At 43.4% G+C, this 19,871-nt stretch overlaps 1 protein-coding gene across 1 annotated transcript in view; it reads right to left on the bottom strand.

Moving 5' to 3' along the window:
* Positions 1 to 7,050: 7,050 nt before the first annotated feature.
* LOC126249138 (uncharacterized) overlaps positions 7,051 to 19,871 on the bottom strand; it is a 57,176-nt gene continuing 44,355 nt past the window's right edge. Inside the window, exons 3-5 of the mRNA XM_049950792.1 lie at positions 18,714 to 18,763; positions 12,005 to 12,228; positions 7,051 to 7,454 (exon numbers count right to left, since the gene is read on the bottom strand). Coding sequence (XP_049806749.1) covers positions 7,376 to 7,454; positions 12,005 to 12,228; positions 18,714 to 18,763 — 353 coding nt within the window. The 3' untranslated portion in view covers positions 7,051 to 7,375. The remainder of the gene's footprint in view (positions 7,455 to 12,004; positions 12,229 to 18,713; positions 18,764 to 19,871) is intronic.

The raw sequence follows: 19,871 nt of genomic DNA, 5'->3' as shown, positions 1-19,871 counted from the left end.
ATAAGAATTGAAACACTCCTCCTTCTTCTGTCAACACACGTTCTCTCGTATTGAGCAGTAACTAGCTGCATTAAGACAGCTCCTTTCTTTATTTACCAATATACACATGACAAAAAATGCACGTACGTCCATGGCCAAGCTCAAGGGAAGGAGAAAACCGTCACTCTTTACAGAACAAAATCATAAAATCTAACAATACAAATGCAAAAATAGCAAGGCGGAGCTCAGTAACCTTACGCTGATCACAATACACATTATTAGTAGCTAGAGCAGCAGTGGGTGTAGTCTATTCGTGCCATTATTACTTCTGATGTAACTTCCTCGTATCTTTTATTTCTCAAACTCTCGAACTTGTGAAAGTACTTCGAGCATATCTGCCTCATATGAGAGTATTGCTTGACATTATTACATCTCATGTTACTATTGCTTCTTGGGTCTTGTTAGTGAAAAAGAACTGTTTCCTTGTATCTCGTTAGACTGCTACTAGCTCTCTCATATGCTTCACCTCCTATCGTCGTCAATGTTACTGAGCCATGGTGCCTCTTTTCCAAATGTGAATCCTCCTGTGTTTTTGCACTTCAGTTAGTTGCGCTCAGCCCGCCTGCAACTACACTCCTGGAAATGGAAAAAAGAACACATTGACACCGGTGTGTCAGACCCACCATACTTGCTCCGGACACTGCGAGAGGGCTGTACAAGCAATGATCACACGCACGGCACAGCGGACACACCAGGAACCGCGGTGTTGGCCGTCGAATGGCGCTAGCTGCGCAGCATTTGTGCACCGCCGCCATCAGTGTCAGCCAGTTTGCCGTGGCATACGGAGCTCCATCGCAGTCTTTAACACTGGTAGCATGCCGCGACAGCGTGGACGTGAACCGTATGTGCAGTTGACGGACTTTGAGCGAGGGCGTATAGTGGGCATGCGGGAGGCCGGGTGGACGTACCGCCGAATTGCTCAACACGTGGGGCGTGAGGACTCCACAGTACATCGATGTTGTCGCCAGTGGTGCACGTGCACGTCGACCTGGGACCGGACCGCAGCGACGCACGGATGCACGCCAAGACCGTAGGATCCTACGCAGTGCCGTAGGGGACCGCACCGCCACTTCCCAGCAAATTAGGGACACTGTTGCTCCTGGGGTATCGGCGAGGACCATTCGCAACCGTCTCCATGAAGCTGGGCTACGGTCCCGCACACCGTTAGGCCGTCTTCCGCTCACGCCCCAACATCGTGCAGCCCGCCTCCAGTGGTGTCGCGACAGGCGTGAATGGAGGGACGAATGGAGACGTGTCGTCTTCAGCGATGAGAGTCGCTTCTGCCTTGGTGCCAACGATGGTCGTATGCGTGTTTGGCGCCGTGCAGGTGAGCGCCACAATCAGGACTGCATACGACCGAGGCACACAGGGCCAACACCCGGCATCATGGTGTGGGGAGCGATCTCCTACACTGGCCGTACACCACTGGTGATCGTCGAGGGGACACTGAATAGTGCACGGTACATCCAAACCGTCATCGAACCCATCGTTCTACCATTCCTAGACCGGCAAGGGAACTTGCTGTTCCAACAGGACAATGCACGTCCGCATGTATCCCGTGCCACCCAACGTGCTCTAGAAGGTGTAAGTCAACTACCCTGGCCAGCAAGATCTCCGGATCTGTCCCCCATTGAGCATGTTTGGGACTGGATGAAGCGTCGTCTCACGCGGTCTGCACGTCCAGCACGAACGCTGGTCCAACTGAGGCGCCAGGTGGAAATGGCATGGCAAGCCGTTCCACAGGACTACATCCAGCATCTCTACGATTGTCTCCATGGGAGAATAGCAGCCTGCATTGCTGCGAAAGGTGGATATATACTGTACTAGTGCCGACATTGTGCATGCTCTGTTGCCTGTGTCTATGTGCCTGTGGTTCTGTCAGTGTGATCATGTGATGTATCTGACCCCAGGAATGTGTCAATAAAGTTTCCCCTTCCTGGGACAATGAATTCACGGTGTTCTTATTTCAATTTCCAGGAGTGTATAACAATCGGTGCGCTCGATTGACGACTCTAGTAAGCCGCTTCGGCAGTTCTTTTGTGACGAACTTACCTGTGTAGATCGGAATTTTCATACCGATGCGATGAATGATGGGAGCTCAGTAATAAACGTAATGTGCAATGTAGCTTCTTAAAGTAGCACTGGCTTGGTGCGAAATATGTAAGTTGAGTCTGTCTTTAGGCGAATAAATCAAAATAACTTCTCATTCAAGTGTAGAGTGTATCATGGTACCAATAATAAAACTGCATTCAGTTTTTCACTATTGGATTTACGTGTTTTGTTGCAACACGTGATTCACCCTTAGTGCTTGCAGTAGTTACGTAAGCCTTCCGATGTCAAATTGTGCTTTGTAGTAGGACAGAATGTGCAATTGCAGAGAGTTCATCCAGTGTGGTGGATACAGTAGTAATTATCAAAGATTTGTAACAGCTTTGTTACTGTGTTTGATCGCTAATTGTCGAGTTCGTCTGCAAATACGTTATTCCAGTGTGTTGTGCTAGTATTTTTTTGTTTATAAAGTTCGATTTAATTGGGTCACTAGTGCCCTCTACAGCGCAGTTTGTTAGTTATCGGCTCTTGGTATGTGCCATCTCGGCAGGGTTGGGTTGCGCATCTGCCTAGGCGGCTTGCGGCTGTGTGCCGCTGCGGTGTGACAAGCGGCTGCTTCGAAGAATATTCACGGATAGTAGGCGTCAATATTCAATTTTTTTAGGCGGCATCAACACAAATATATTCGCGGTAGACGCAGTTCCTTTGATGCTAATATTGAAAGATATTTAACCAATATTCAGTAATTTCGAAGTTGAGAATCGACAGCCTCAATGACTTCATAGGCCGAATACTCAAAATCTCTTCTGGAAGCTCATAGTTTTAGTATAGGACTAATAAATAAGCAATATATTTTACCTCGATCTGATCGCAAAATAATGGATGGTGGTCGGGAATAAGTATTGTTCGGACTGTAGCTTGAATAAGATTTCATTATAATCGTAATTTTATTTGCAATGCTGGTAAGGGTCAACTGTTTCATACACGGTTCGCGAATTCGTTTGTCTTCCTCGTAGCAGATGAATCAAGAAGATGCACAGAGCAGCAGGGCCCTTGCTAATATCAAAAAATGGTTCAAATGGCTCTGAGCACTATGGGACTTAACATCTATGGTCATCAGTCCCCTAGAACTTACAACTACTTAAACCTAACTAACCTAAGGACAGCACACAACACCCACCCATCACGAGGCAGAGAAAATCCCTGACCCCGCCGGGAATCGAACCCGGGAACCCGGGCGTGGGAAGCGAGAACGCTACCGCACGACCACGGGATGCGGGCCCTTGCTAATATCCTGACCTCCATTAATCACCTAACCCCCTTGACAGATAAGACAGTACAAACCAATTGGGGAAAGGCAATCAGGTGTCTTAGCAGGGCGGACAAAATTATGTTTAGTCAACAACTAAACTGACCACAGTACTAGTTCCTGGGAATTAAACGGTGAAGTCAAATTACATGTGGAAACCAATAAAAGCTTTTCAAAGATCCACAATTAGCGAACATTATTAAGCAAAAAGCTTACAAAAAAGTATCGAAATGAGCCAGGAATAGTTTATTCGGTATATGACGGTGGTAGAAGAAATTAATTTAATGCCAATCTGTCGGCCATTACTCTAAATGTGTGACCAGTTCACCATTATATTTTCGTATTTTACTGTTTCTTTTCCATTATTTTAGATGAAGCACATGTTCCGGTATAACGATAAGTGACGGCACGAAGATGAAGAACGCAAGATCAAAGAAGGCTGTGAGACGACGTCAGCCAATAGCCCACTGACAAGGATCACACCACGACAGGAGCGCCCTATAGCTGAAGAGAATACGAGTATAAGCGCCGCTCTGTCTGCCTCGGCCACACAGAACCAGGCCGGGACTCGCGACCAGCACAGTATTCGCACAGTACTAGACGGCCTAGCGGAGAGCACTGCGATAGCAAATACGTGTGATCAATATCAATTGCTTTCATGGACCTTGTATACAGCAAAGGACTTTGTTTGCATGTCACCCATCGCTTGCGACACCGTTAGAAATTCAAAGTTAAGTATTGTCAGTCTGCTTTATTGAAATAAAAACTATTAATGTAATTTGCTTGAACTGTACACAGCGTCCTTTAGGCACCCTATACGCGACGAGTGGGCAGAACCCCACAGGACATTACTGTACTTGTGCTTTTCAATATGGGTAAAGGGTAGAAATGGCTCCAACTGTGGTTCAAAATTTAACGCAAAACTTTCAGTTTGACTCCACTTCGATGGCTAGCGTGTCTACTTCACGGTTTATTTATTCAAGTAGTTTCTTACTTGGTTTCACGAGACAACGTGGACTCCATTGTAGAACTTCTCATCTTGACGAAATTAGAGTTGGTCTCTTGGAATCAAATGCAGGATCTCGGCATCAGCAGCCACGGAGACTGACCACTTGTCTATAGCGGCAGGGAGCATGGTGCGTCAAATTTGAGAACTTATTTCACAGAATTACTACTGTCGTTACTATAAAAACTTTTAATATCCTTCGAAACGCATTTTTTGTAGAGATGGGGAGTGTGTATGTATGTTAGTGTGTGTGTGTGTGTGTGTGTGTGTGTGTGTGTGTGTGTGTGAGAGAGAGAGAGAGAGAGAGAGAGAGAGAGAGAGGCATGCTCATGAATATTTACAACAACCACATTTACAGTTATTACTTCACAAGTTTGCTGGGTGTTTGGTGTCTGATGACATTCCCTTTGCACTTAATTTTTGTACTCAGTTTTTATTTATTTCGTATCCAGTGATGCAGTCTGCTGTAATAACTTTCCTGTACCATTGCCCCTTACATCCCAGATCTACTTGATAACATCCGAATGTCGCTGGTAGTCCTTCTCGTTTTGTTTTGTAGATCTCTTAGCACGTCGAAAGATAACTCAAGGTGATACCTTCAGTTTACGCTGATTGAGTCAGTTATTTATTTTATCCATGGTTTCACTGAATTTCCGTCCCATATTTGTCTTGAGTTACATTACGTCTGCAGAGTCATTACGAGGTCGTCTTGATACACAACGACAATTCCTGTAGCCTTGTTATCTTGCTGTACTTCTACACCTGGTTATGCAGTCACTTAAGTGTCCTTGCCTAGGACCTTTTACTTTATTTCTTGTTCATTTTATATTATTATGTTTGTTATTATGCATGAGTTGCAGATATTGCATCCCGAAACTATCATGTCAGTAACTCAGGCAAGCACGGAAGGATTACGTGTACTGTCAGAAGTGTCAGTTCTATCAGTTATAACAATTCAGCACGTCGCTGATTATTTACGTCGTGTAATGTGAAACCATATTGCTTTTGTTACCATTACTAAAACCTCCCTACGAATCATTAATCAGCAGTAAAAGAGAGGCTGTTTTACTTTAACAAAACCATAGGCTGATCCGACTTCAGTCCTATTGAGTCTCACCATCTCCTCTCTCAGCTACTGGGTTGTTATAATTAAAGTGCAGCTACACAGAGAGGCCCACTGTGGGCTACAACTGTCGTATGGCAACGAAACTTGGTAGGCGTTCTAAAGCGTTAATGCGAAACTGATTTACGCTGGAAAAAAATTAATTCCAATTTTCGCCACTAGGTGTAAATCTGGCATTATGAATGCAAGAATGGTATATAGGAATAATTCCATGTGTAATGCATTAGGATTGGGACATGGGGAAAAAGGTCAAAGAAGTGAGAAAGGCATAATTTTATTTTTAACCACCGTTTACACAATTTGTTCAGTATGACTAGTCAGAAACGTCTACGAGATGCTGTAAAGTACCAGATTTGCAGTGGGTGGGCAAAATCGGAACTAATTTTTTTCCAGCGTATATCGGTTCTGCATTAAGTTTCGCTACCGTGCAATAACTACGGCCCATACTCGACCTCAGTGAGTAGCTGTACTTTAAGTTCAACCACCCAGTATAACAGCGTCCGTGTCCTTTTATACGGGCAGAACTGTGCCCTTTATGACGTTTCAGAACGGTCCTGAACCAACTGTACCGTGTATTTATATCTCAGGCCTCAGCCCTTTTTAATGAGTCCCAAAGAGTATGACACGAGATCGAACGAGACTGCGTGGTGTGCACTGAAGTAACTTTGACACTGGCTTCAGAATCCTTATACCTATAACATTTTGCAAGAATACACATCAGTGGTTCTAAGAAGCCACTTCCCTTGTACATTTCTCACACTAAAACAAGTTGGGCAGGAGAAAAGAATCGAGCTTGTACACCGGAGGAACAGATCTGAAGTGACTGTAACACATGGTTTCGCTAAACCGCTCGAGATTGTGACGGGTTGGTTACCTCAATAAAGACATGAGTAATTCTTTCTCGTAGTCTTGTCCTGGCAAACTGGTGCACTATCACAAAGGATCGTTGCTGCTCTGCAATTCACACTGGAGAGCCGCAGAGTTCCTGCCCTCTCAGAAGCTCGTTATTGTCCCTGTTGTTGTTGAAAACTAAAGAACAAAAATTAATGACAGTACCCTGAACAATTTGTATACGAGAAGGCTACGACTTGTATTTTCGTTTTGTGTTTAACTCGTTACAGTAATCGTTCGATGTTCCAAATACGTTATTAATTTTTCCCATCGGCGGCAAATGTATTTCCTCATGAAATAAACCCGTAAAATTTCCTTCTTAGCCTCAATATTTCCTTTTACTAAGTTATCTTAATCCAGTTATTAATTTAGTGGCAGATTTAAGTACCATGGCACCAAAGAGACGACTAGACTTTACTAACATATGTAAAGAAAATCATTTCTCCCTATTGAGTATCATACTACGTCCGTCTTATTCTCCTGTTGGATCTATCTTCGGATAGGTACAACAAAAGGCAAATGGAAAATAAAATGGATGGATAACGTAATGTGAAACAAGATACACTCTAGAGTATAAAACACTTACATTTATTAAAATACAGGCAAACATGAATTTATATATAAAAACAGGTATATCACGACATGCTTAAAAATATTTTGAACATGTTTTCTTGATGGCACACAAATTTCATGCTAATATGAGTAAAATTAACACATCTGTCAGCCTTTTGTTGATATTGAACTAAATGCAGAACATTCATTTTAATGCGTTCGTATCTCAGGATAAGTCGTGAAGATGAGATTTTTAGTAGACCTTTGGATTCATAATGTTCTCTGTTTGAGTAATATATACTTTACACAGCTGTTTAGCTCATAAAAATGATAGTTTTTAACACTTTTGTTGCTGACACTTGCGACAATTATGGCTCAGTTAAACAAGCCTTTGGGTGTTCCACTCCTATTGTCCTGCGTTTATGGGCCTTGCGTTCTTGGGCTTTGGTGGATCAGTGACGTATGTCAGTTCGTTAAGATAGTACCTGAAAAATAAGAAAAACAGTCATTAAAATAACTACCTTACTCATTAATTAAATTATAATATACGAATAAAGCTGATACAGCGCATGAATTAATTCGGTGAAATGTGACGGAAGTCCAAAAACTAAGTTATCAGATGTGAACATAACACTTTCATCATAAGCACGACCAAAGTGTGAACGTCTGTTTAAAAAACTTTGGCTAAAATGCAAGAAAGGCGAATCGAATTAACTGGGAGAAACCTTAAAAAGGAACACAGCATATGAAAAGGAAAGCCTAAAAAACCCTGTGGTATAGTTAGCTAAGCCACTGGACATACGTACTAGAGGAACGGTGCTCAAATGTTCGTTCGTCCATTCTGATTCGGATACACATTGTTTCTCGAAATAACTTGACGTGAATGTCACGATGGTTATTCCTTCCCCATAAATCTATCGCTAAGAGCCTATTTTGATCTCATGATCTCGGCATCGTGTTTTCATAGTAACGGGATTACGAATTAAAGCGGGTACTCTATCTCACAAAGCAATATGTTTAATGTGCGTGCAATGTCTGGACGTAAAGGAAGTAGTCGTCTTCAGTAAAAAGGAAAATGGAATTCACTGTTTCCGTTGTAACTGCCAAAGTTTGTGTCGTATTAGTGTTTCGCAACATCAGCGGGACGTATTCGTGAATTCTTTATTTAATTTTACTAGTTGTATAGTAAAGTCACTATCTTCTAAAAATTAATTTCATTGAAAGTTATTCACGGCGTATGGATCTACATTTTAAGACAGTTTTCCTGTTTTAATTAGGCCTTCAAGTACATGTAAATCTTATTAAAGTGTTTTTCTTTTTTTCTTCGGTTTTATCGAGCCCTTATAACGAAGTCGTTAGAGAGAGATTCTCGCAGACCATAGGTAATCCATAGTTACGTTATTAGGAAATATACGCAGCAACATGGGCGTACCCAGCGAGGGGCAACTGCCCCCACCCCCAGAAGATATTCGCAGTTTTTCACTAGTTTACGGTTTTATTTAATAAGAAATGCTGCATGTTTTCTCGGATTGTACAAGTGCATTCTTGTATGTAAAATGTTTATTAAAAGCAGTTTTTCACTGGTTTACTGTTTTATTTAATAAGAAGTGCTGTATTTTGTCTCGAGTCCTTGTTTTCTGAGACTAGTATGACCTGCCCCCCCACCCTAGTTCAGATCCTGGGTACGCCCCTGCGCAGCAATGTTTTCCCTCGGCGCTGGATGTGGCATGGAACACATAACGGACAGTATTTGTTTGGAATCATTCCTCCTATACAGTGTGAAACAAAATTACGAATATCCTTCCAAACAACAAAGTCTGTGATCCTTCGCCGTTCTTTCTGGTTGGACGGTTGTGAGGTAAGGTAATAGACAGCGAGGCAATCAGTCCCTCAGTTGACAGACAGCTCATCAAGAGTTAGTGACATCAGCCAAAAAATTAGATCGAATTATGAAAGTACGAATATGTAGGTGTGGTAAAATCGAGGTCTTCAAGGAAATATTGATGCAATAGCTGTGAAATAACATAACGAGAAGCAGAAGTATAAGGATCGGGCTGGTATGATGGTCAGAACAGAGGAAGGAGTGGTCTCCCAGGCCTCATCTGTGGCGAAAATAAGCCCACCAGAATCTGACTCTTCTCCCTCCCCGACAACCCAATTAAAGGTGCAGACGGTTACAGAATAAAGGATTCCTTAGAGTCGGAAGTAATAGTGAAAATGAGAAGGCTATAAACATGATGGACATCAGTTGGACCGACGATAATAAAATAAGATGACAAAAATGATCAGGTCAGTAGGTGGGTGGGGTCGTGAGAGTTCCCCAGGGCTCTGCAAGCAACGGGACCGTATCTCCCACAGCCGTCCCACACCTGATCCGTTATAGTCAATGTGTTAAAAGGGGAAGTAGCACCCACTATTCATCGGAGTGCTGTCCCTAAATCGGAAAGCAGGGTGCAGCAGAAAAGTAGTTAAAACACAGTTACAGAGATAAGGAACAAGGCAGCTAGCAAAGAAGGTAGGGTCGAAGGTCCCCAGACCCAGCATGTGGCAGTAGAGGCCACAACGCCAGCCACCCTGCCCAAGCTCCGAAAGTATTTTAAAATGTCATATCTGAACATAAAAAGCACTTTCACGGAGTAAAAGGGGAACCAGTTCAACTGCCCGTGAGACGTCCGGCAATATTAGTCCGCAGTCACAACGTGAAATAAAGCTATTGGTTAATCTGGTATGACCGATGCCGAGGCGACATAGGACGGCTGATTCCTTCTGGGAGCAACGAAGGGAGGAGTGCCATGCAGTACTAGTCTCCTTGATAGCGCGGAATTTACTAGAAGGGGTAGTAGTCCAACAGATAGGCCGTGCTGTTTGTTAGCTGCCGCCATGCAATAGTGTTACACAGTATCTGCAGGAGTACTAGTTATTCTTCGTGCTTCACTGTCCCATTTAACATTTATCGTTGAAGTGAATATCGCACTAGACTAGCGTTGAACCGCTCATCCAATGAGCACATACAATTACAGATTTTAAAATGTTTGTCAAGGTACATAAACCGACACTTTCTGCGATTCTGAGCGTCACATGAAACACTTGATGAGAAGTATTGTTTGATGTGAATCCATCTAAAATCGTAGCAACTAAATTTCATATATCGACGGAAACACAACAGAAAACGCGGCGACGCTCAAAAGAGACATCCGGTATACAAAAATGTATTATATCGCTACAAAATTACTCGATATTGTTAAAATTTTAGTCTGCCATTTCAGCTATTTAAAAGTAAAAATAGTGATCCAATGACGAGCTCCGATAGTGTTACAGAACGGACTGAAGGTCTTGATGAACGAACCTTAGAAATCAATCACGCCGCATGTGTACCCTCAAGCTTCAGAGGAAGATCATAAAACCTATAAGGAGCAGTCAAATGAAAACGAGACAGATGGAAAAAGAAAGTAAATCGTTTATTATTTCAAAAGTAATCACCATAACTGTAAACACGTAGGACCCAATGTGATACAAGATGATCAATGCCGAATGAGATTTTCACTCTGCAGCGGAGCGTGCGCTGATATGCAACTTCCTGGCAGGTTAAAACTGTGTACAAGATCGAGACTCGAACTCGGGACCTTTGTCTTTCGCGGGCAAGTGCTCTACCATCTGAGCTACCCATCCACGACTCACACAGCTTCCTCACAGCTTCACTTCTGCCAGTACCTCGTCTCCTATCTTCCAAACTTTACAGAAGCTCTCCTGCGAACATTGCAGAACTAGCACTCCTCAAAGAAAGGATATCGCAGAGACATGGCTTAGCCACAGCCTGGGGATTCGCAGGAGAGCTTCTGTAAAGTTTGGAAGTTAGGAGACGAGGTACTGGCAGAAGTGAAGCTGTGAGGAGGGTGCGTGAGTCGTGCTTGGGTAGCTCAGAACACTTGCCAACTAAAGGCAAAGGTCCAGATTTCGAGTCTCGGTATGGCATACAGTTTTAATCTGCCAGGAAATTTCAAGACGGTCAGTGTTTTCTTGGAAAATTTTTTCCACTTGCCTAGAGAACCACGACTGTACCCAGGCGTGCGCCTACGAAGTAAATCGAAGGTCACGAATGTCTTTCTTCAATGCTCCAAAAATATGGAAATCGCATGGGGGGAAATTGGGGCTGTATGGAGGGTGTGCAAGGGGTTCCCCGGGAAACTTCTGCAATGTTGAAAAGGTTGTTTGGAATACGCTGCAGAAGTTTTGCTGGGAAGCCTTTACACATCCTTTATACAGTCCAGTCTCTCTCCGTGTGATTTCCGTATTTTTGGAGTCCTGAAGAAAGACGCTCGTAGGTGTCGACTTCTTCGGATGAAGAGGTTCACGTCCGCGTACAATCACTGTTCCATAGGAAAACGCAAAAAAATTCAACGATGGCACTGACCATCTTTTCTTGCAGTGTGATAAGTGTATTAACAGTTATGGCAAATACTTTTGAAATAATAAACAGTATACGAAATCTTCCCCATCTGTGTCGTTTTCATTGAACCGCCCTTACACAAGACAGATAGTTAGGTAAATGATCTCTGACTATGTGCACTTAAACGAGAATAATTACAACCAATAATCAGGTAGTGGAAACATGGGCCACCTGAGTAATGGTCAAGAGAAACGAGGCACTAAACAGACATGTGAAGACATGTGAGGACAACAAATGGAAGGTCAAACAAATGAAGTGAACAGTTATATTATTTCGATTATATTTGGTATATCACGTTCGTTTACTGAAACAACACATTTTTAAAACTTATGTCCACCTGTAATTAAATGTAAATTTGTTATAGAATTGCTAGGCTATAAAGATATTATTTTTCTCTATTGAATAAACTCAAAGAACTGAAATATATTTACAATTTTTACTGAGTTTAAGTTGTGTTTCAAAGAGGCAGCAGAGAAAACTTTTCTGACAGTTCTGAAACTGAATCGCAAGTAACAACACGTACACTGTATATATTCGTCATTAATGGAAGGGAGAGAGAAAGACAGAAATGCAACGTGTGCTGCTCACCAGTCCTGTGACTTCTGGCAATCGAAGTTGTACTCCCAGTCGCAGACACGGTACTCCTGGTTGAAGGAAGTGTCGTTGGCGCAGAGGTAGGGGATGCGTCTGCCGTCCTCATCGCACATGTGGAAGATCTGGCAGTGATGCTCCATGTCGGCATAGAAGCCCACGGCGCGGTCCGAGCAGTCAAACGTGAATGTCACGTTCGGAAACTCTTCCCACCTTTTAGCCTGCAATGAGGAGAAAACGAAGTCAGATAGCACCATGTGTCACTTTGTCGCTTCCCCTGTCTCTACCTGTCCAAGAAGCCCACTGTGCTCTCAAGTGTGTCATATGCAGCGTTTTTTTTTTTTTTTTTTTCATGAAACGGTATCAAGATATAGTCTTGATTCAGCCTGAGGTACAGTGCTCAACCGAATATTGAAACTGAGGTCAGAAAAATAAGTATAAAGCTTGGGCGGAGGGCAAGTACCGGAAACGTTATCACCAGTCGGAATAGTCTTACGCAAAAAGTTGTCTACAGAGCAGCATGCAAATCAGTAGTTATTTTACATTGCACTGATGATAAGTGTGTTTTGAGTGCAACTGTACCATATTCTAAGATATTAAAGGCAAAGACGATACTCTATAAAAGTTAGCGAATATTTTAAAGACGGCCACTGTAGTGGAAAACAAGCGAACTGCTTCAAGTAAAATTAAGGGCCGTTTCATTTAACATCGTAGTGATACTAAAGAAAGTTGTGAGAAGTATGCTTCACTGTAACACATATTATAACTTATTTGAAAACACAGTTGCAAACGATATAAAACGAGTCTCTGGTTTTATAAAACATGTTTGGAAAACACGTTGTTTAAATTGCTGCCAATCGTTGGCTTTATAAACCTTGTAAGGGTCGTCAGACGCATTTTCTCTGGTGTTTTTGTAATGTGTAGCTCGAGTCAGCCCAAACAAATACTGCTCGTAACGTATTTCATGCGACGCCCAGTGTCGACGGAAAGCGACAGCTGATTTCCGGTTTTAAAAAGAAAAGTAAAAAAAAATTACAGTGTAACTTTTACATGCTCATTCCGTAGAGCGGTCCCACACTAGTCTAGTGTGATAGTAGGTTTATCGACATGTACACACATCAAAAAAAGTTTTGCGTCACCCCGGTTCCCAGAACTCCTGAAGATAGATGTCGACTGTGGATATTGTATCACAGACACTGTCCCTTTGACTGTTCAGAGATGTCACTAAACCCACCCAAAGATGTAAACAACCATTCACCATGCGGCTATTAGACGGAGGGAGTCCGACAGCCGATCACTTCGAGTCATTCCACCAGGAAGGAGAAACACGGCTGGTGTTGTCTGTAGTTCAACCATGCCTAGACGGTCGATACCGCGGTTCGATCGTGACCGCATTGCTACTTTGTGCCAGGAAGGGCTCTCAACAAGGGAAATGTCCAGGCGTATCGGAGTGAATCAAAGCGATGTTGTTCGGACATGGAGGAGACACAGAGAGACAGAAACTGTCGATGACACGCCTCGCTCAGGCCGCCCAAGGGCTACTGCTGCAGTGGATGACCGCTACCTACGGAGTATGAACTCGGAGGAATCCTGACAGCAACGCACCATGTTGAATAACGCTTTTCGTGCAGCCACAGGAAGTCGTGTTACGATTCAGACTATGCGCAATAGGCTGTATGATGCGCAACTTCACTCCCGACGCCCATGGCGAGGGCCATCTTTGCAACCACGACATCATGCAGCGCAGTACAGATGGGCCCAACAACATGCCGAATGGACTGCTCAGAGGAAGATCAAAAGATTGCAAAGTCATCCACAAACAAAGAGGACAGAGCCTTGGGGGACCCCATTCTCTTGAACATAGCAGTCAGACAAGGCATCGCCACGAGACATCGAAAACTCCGGTCCTCGTGAAAGGGTTGGACAAGAAGTGGCAGGCGTCCACGTAGTCCCCACTCATGAAGTTGGCGAGAGATGTTGTACCTCCAAGAAGTGTCATACGCTTTTTCGAGGTCAAAATACAAAACAAATGGTTCCGACGTAAGAAGAACTCCTGTATCGTTGTCTACGGTAGAATTAAGTTGTTAAGGATGGAACGGTAGCGCATGAAACCGCACTGGGAGCGGCTCAGGTGACCTCGGGATTCGAGTAGCCAGACGAGGCGGCGGTTGACCATACGTTCATGAGTCTTAACCATACAACTGGTAAGGGCTACACTACGGTGTTATGGGTGCGACGGTCCTTACTTGGTTTCCAGAATGGAATTAATATTGCCTCAAGCATGAAGGGATGCAGGTGGTTCTCCAGCTGTCAGCATGTCTTCGATTACAAGCACAGCTCTCAGGGAAGCGCAGGAGAATGTCTCTCATAGCATAATACTGCCCCCACAAGCCTGCGTCCTTGGCGCGCTGCACGTTTCGAGCCACCGTTCACATCGTTGACGGATTTTGTAGAGATGACGATCGACCTAGCGTAGCAGAAATGTGATTCATTCGAAGAGCAGACAGGTTTCCATTGATCGGCGGTCAAATCCCGATGGTCTCGTGTCCGCTGCAATCGTAACTGAGGATGTCGTTGGGTCGACATGTGAACATGTAGGGGTGGTCTGCTGCGGAGCTCCTTGTTCAACAATGCACGATGAACGGTGTGCTCCGAGACACTTGTACATGCACTGGCATTGTGCTCTGTCGGAAGAGATGCCGCAGATCACCATATATCCTACTTTACAGAGCATACGTTCCTCCGAACCTCACGTTCTACGAAGAGTCGTGGACATCCAACCATTTAGCGCTTAGTGGGAGTTCCACTGTCCTTCGCCTTTTCCGAGCTACTCGTTCAAAGACTCTGCATACTAATAATCTGCCCTTTGTCAGACTCGCTTATCTCAATGGATTTCCCCATTTGCATCCCACATCTTCGCTAGGCTGATCCCCCGTCAGTTACTTCTCCGCTTACACACTTTTGTTACCGCGTTACTTGCCCGCAGCTCCACCAGGCGATCAGTGTTTTGGCTTATCAGTGTAGCTCCTGAACAATGTGTCGCACAGTGATATAATTTTGCTGTTACATCTCCTTCTCCTCCCTCTCTCTGCCCATCTCCATTTCTTGCCTACAACATGTAGTAAAGAAGTAATAAATTAAAACGTCATGCTACATGCGGAAGTTTAACTGCATGGACAGCAAAAACTTAGTCAGCGATAAACTCTTTTCCTTTTATCATTTTTTGGAGGTTGTCAGCGAGAAAAAGTTTCTTAAAAGTTTGAAGTTATATGTAAAGTTTACTGCAAGTCAGTAAGTGCCTTCATTTTTAAATATTTTCTGTTTAAAGTAAGAGTATGCGGTATTCACGCGTCGTGGGTAACGCTGTGTTTTGACCTGCACCCCTTCATAGATTGATGGTTCTTACGCCCACAGAGATTCTTTCCAAACAGTAAGTAAAATGTGTACTAAGTTTAGTTGAAATCGGTGCAGTGGTTTAAGAGGAGGTGTGGAATCATATGTGATCCAAAGTATCCGGACACCTGGCTGAAAATGACTTACAAGTTCATGGCCCCCTCCAACGGTAATGCTGGAATTCAGTACGGCGTTGGCCCACTCTTAGCCTCGATGACAGCTTCCACTCCCGCAGGCATACGTTCAGTCAGGTGCTGGAAGCTTTCCTGGGGAATGGCAGCCCATTCTTCACGGAGAGCTGCACTGAGGAGAGGCGTCGATGTCGGTCGGTGAGGCCTGCCACGAAGTCGGCGTTACAAAACATCCCAAAAGCTGTTCTATTGGATTCAGGTCAGGACTCTCTGCAAGCCAGTCCATTACAAGGGTCTTATTGTCGTGTAACCACTCCGCCACAGGGTGTGCATTATGAACAGGTGCTCGATCGTGTTGAAAGATGCAATCGCCATCCTCGAATTGCTGATCAACAGTGGGAAGCAAGAAGGTGCTTAAAACATCAATGTAGGCCTGAGCTGTGATAGTGCCATGCAAAACAACAAGGGGCGCAACAGACGGGGTCGGCGTGTACACTTTTGTGCTGTACGTGTCCGTTCACGTTTCCACTTCACTATGGCATCGGAAACAGTCGACCTAGGGATGTTTAGGAAATCTAGCGTACAGACGTATGACACAAGTGACACCCAATCACCTGACCACGTTCGAAATCCGTGAGTTCCGAAGAGAGCCCCATTCTGCTTTCTCACCATGTCTGATGACTACTGAGGTCGCTGATATGGAGTACCTGGCAGTAGGTCACAGCACAATGCACCTAATAAGAAGAACATATGTTTTTGGGGGTGTCCGGCTACTTTCGATCACATAGTGTACATACATACATACATACATACATACTGTACGTAAATACGTACGTCTATTTTTGTAATATGTATGGATTACGCAGTGTTGAATACATTTACCCGCAGCTAGAGTAACATGATTGTAAGAGAATCCCTTAGAACTAACTATTAGCATTAGGTTTTATGAGTGTATGTGTGCCCGAAATGTTGGAAGCAAAGAATTAGATCACATACGCAGTTAGTGCACTATTTTTAATTTATCGTAACATTGGAAACTTTATGTGGGACGCAGAGGGCGATGTCAGAGGCAGGGAATTATGCCATCCCTTAACATCTCGATGACCTCAACAAAGCTTAAATGGCTCTAATGTTTCTGTCCTATTATTTCCGGACACTACAAACACAGGTTCTCTCAAGCGTTTTATGGGAGTAACAGCAATTAGGGAGCAGGTTCTACAGATCGGGGATTGGTACTACTTATAGGAACACTGAAATCAAAGAAATTATTGAAATTACTTCCTCAACTCAGTCGCACGATACTATATGATGCTGCTCCAACACGTCCTATGAGAGAGCCTTCGGTCAAAGTCTTAGTAAATGAAGGAAATGATCAGCGACGTATGAAGTCCAGGCAGATCCTGAATCTGTTCTCGGATGGCGTAATTGTTTAAAGCGAGTGATTGTGACAAACTGCAGATAATTATAGTATGGCACCAATTTTCGAACTTCCATATAAAAGAATTTAATGGACTGGTTTCTTATTGTTATTGTATTTCGTATAATGTCTCTTCCGATTACAAAAACCACGTTGGCTACATACTGTTAATCGAATCTACCGCTTCAGATATCATAGATTCTACTCGCATAAGCCTTTGGATTATTATCAGATAGAAAATAATCATGATCGGCATGGCTCTGAGCACTATGGGACTCAACTTCTGAGGTCATTAGTTCCCTAGAACTTACAACTACTTAAACCTAACTAACCTAAGGACATCACACACATCCATGCCCGAGGCAGGATTCGAACCTACGACCGTAGCGGTCTCGCGGTTCCAGACTGCAGCGCCTAGAACCGCACGGCCACTTCGGCCGGCCATGATCGGCATCCTAACTCTGTCAAAGTCATAACCAACCGTATAATTAGATAGCAATCGTTGGCCACAACGCAGGAGTGCCACATTGTACTCTTATACAGGATCCAAGTGCATGTAGTATGCTGTCTTCTGTCTTCCTATCTATTATGAAACGTAAAGTGTTTATCTGTATTATGTGGCTGACTATTATGGTTTCTTTTGTAGTGTCGGATCCTATTTATTATGTTATCGATGAAAGGACGGGAGATATGCTGTAATCCGATATGGAGACAGCTGCCTACTTTCGTCGGATAGCACGTAGGGAACCGCATAACTTAGTGTCCCTATAGTACAGACTGACCACCACCAACAGCGTCACATTTCTTACTCAGTGAAACACTTGCAATTTAACACAAAACAATGGAGCCGAATCTGATGATAAAGAACCACCTCTCTTTACCTTCACGGCCAAATAGTGATGAAAATTGTGCGTCCGCTGGGTGAAGGAGCCACAGAGATTCACTGTGTCTCTGACAAAAGTTACAAATATATTCAGCTAACTAATGTAGTAACAATGCACAGTGCCTCTGGTAAGCTACACTAGAAACGGAAAGCATTCACATGTCACATTACACGCCCGGTAACTTATTTCTTTAATAATCAGAATCCCCTTCTTCATAAAAAAATTAGCTAGCATACGGAATTCTTACCACAATAGTTAGTTGGCAATAATTACAGCGAAGTATCCCTCTTTCATCCACTAGACGAAGTACACGTATTATTATTTGTTCCAACAGAATGCAAATAGTACGTCTCTAACGATGTTTTACTATTCACACGACTGTCTTCTCAGACGCTCAACATGTCCTGGTAGTTTCTAAGTGGAATTTGAAAGCTCCATGTAAACACAGACAATCTAGTTTATACTGATCTAGAGAGGCGGTGCAGTGGCTAGCACAGTGAAATCGCATTCAGGACGACTTACGGTTCAGATCCCCATTAGGCAATCCAAATTTTAGTTTTCCATAATTTCCCTAAACCGCTTAAGGCAAACCCCGTGTTGATTCCTTTGAAAGAGCATGACCGATTTCGTTCCCCATTATTCACAAATCCGAGCTTGTGCTTCGTCTCTAATGACCTCGTTGTCGATGGGACATTAAACACTAACCTTCCTACCTTCCTTTCTCTTCGTACTGATTTTTATGAGTTTCACATTTGCGTTTTCTAAAGCCATCTACATTATAAATATGCGTTTATGTGTAAACGCTGAGAATAACTGTTTTAATTTCCAATATTCATATTTTGTAATTATAAAAACAATGAAATAGCTTTGCTGTAACTTACCCGGTGCAGAGGTCGAAGGGAGGCCGGCTTGCAGTGCACGTAAGCCAGCGCTGCAACAGAAATGACGATGTTTAGTTATCGACTTCGTTAACTGACCTAGTTTTTGTTCTGAGAGCACAAACAGCACAGCACAGGGAATTTATGGCTATCAACTATTCGACGATTGCATTCTCTTTGATACTGATTTCCTACTTTTTATCCCTCAGAGCAGAGAATTTAATTTTGTGTAGAAATTAACGCGTTCTGTTAAACTCGAGTCAATATCACACGTAAGTGTTACGAACAACTTCCCACCTTGTTTCCTTCCAAATGTACGTCGCACAAAGAAATAATGACTGCAACCTTGATTCACTCTCTATGTCCATGAGGCTACAATTTCACGAAGATGCCATCAGAAGAGGACACAAAATATGAGGATAAACATAGCACTGAAATCGATACCTATGTCTACAGCAGAATTCTAATACATAATATTATCGCTACTGTGAAGTTCACAAGAGCTCTGTTAACATTCTTCTGGCCTCACCTGATAGGCAGTGATACATACATCGGAAGTTGTCATGTTTTAATTTTTCTCTCCATCTACGATGTCATACCCGTCACCGTAGTCTAATTCGCTAACGCACGCTTGTGCGATGACGTTCGACTCGGAGGTAAGTTGGTTCGAATCCCATTGGTGAAAAATTTTCAGTGTCAGTATTTGGATAGCAAGGAGATGAGAGGTGGTGGCGTAAAGTTCCCGATCATCAGTCTTGGAGTCAATTTTCTGGATTTAATTCCAAATCCTTCCGCAGTGTCTCATTAACTGACGACACGGTGGTTCATCTGTCGAATGGGATGTTAAACTCTGCTGCCAACTTGGTCCTATTCGCGAGGAATGGGCTATGTGTAGGCACCGAGGATTAACCTACTCCCTTCTCTCATCATCATCATTACCATCATCATCATAAATGTACAAATAACACTACGCTATACACGCATACATTACACTTACCTACGCTCCACGAGTGCACATGTGACTTCGCTTTCACATATGACAAGAAAAGGGACTAATGTGCGCGAACATTAGGCAGCGTTGTACCGAAAGAGGGGGAAAGAAGATAAACAGGTACGTTTGAGCGATGGAATAGGGAATGCAACAGAGGATCACATTGGTAA

This window comes from Schistocerca nitens, chromosome 3, assembly GCF_023898315.1.
Source record: "Schistocerca nitens isolate TAMUIC-IGC-003100 chromosome 3, iqSchNite1.1, whole genome shotgun sequence".
Classification (NCBI taxonomy): domain Eukaryota; kingdom Metazoa; phylum Arthropoda; class Insecta; order Orthoptera; family Acrididae; genus Schistocerca; species Schistocerca nitens.
The sequence above is the reverse complement of the archived record's forward strand: the minus strand, read 5'-3'. Positions and strand labels throughout refer to the sequence as shown.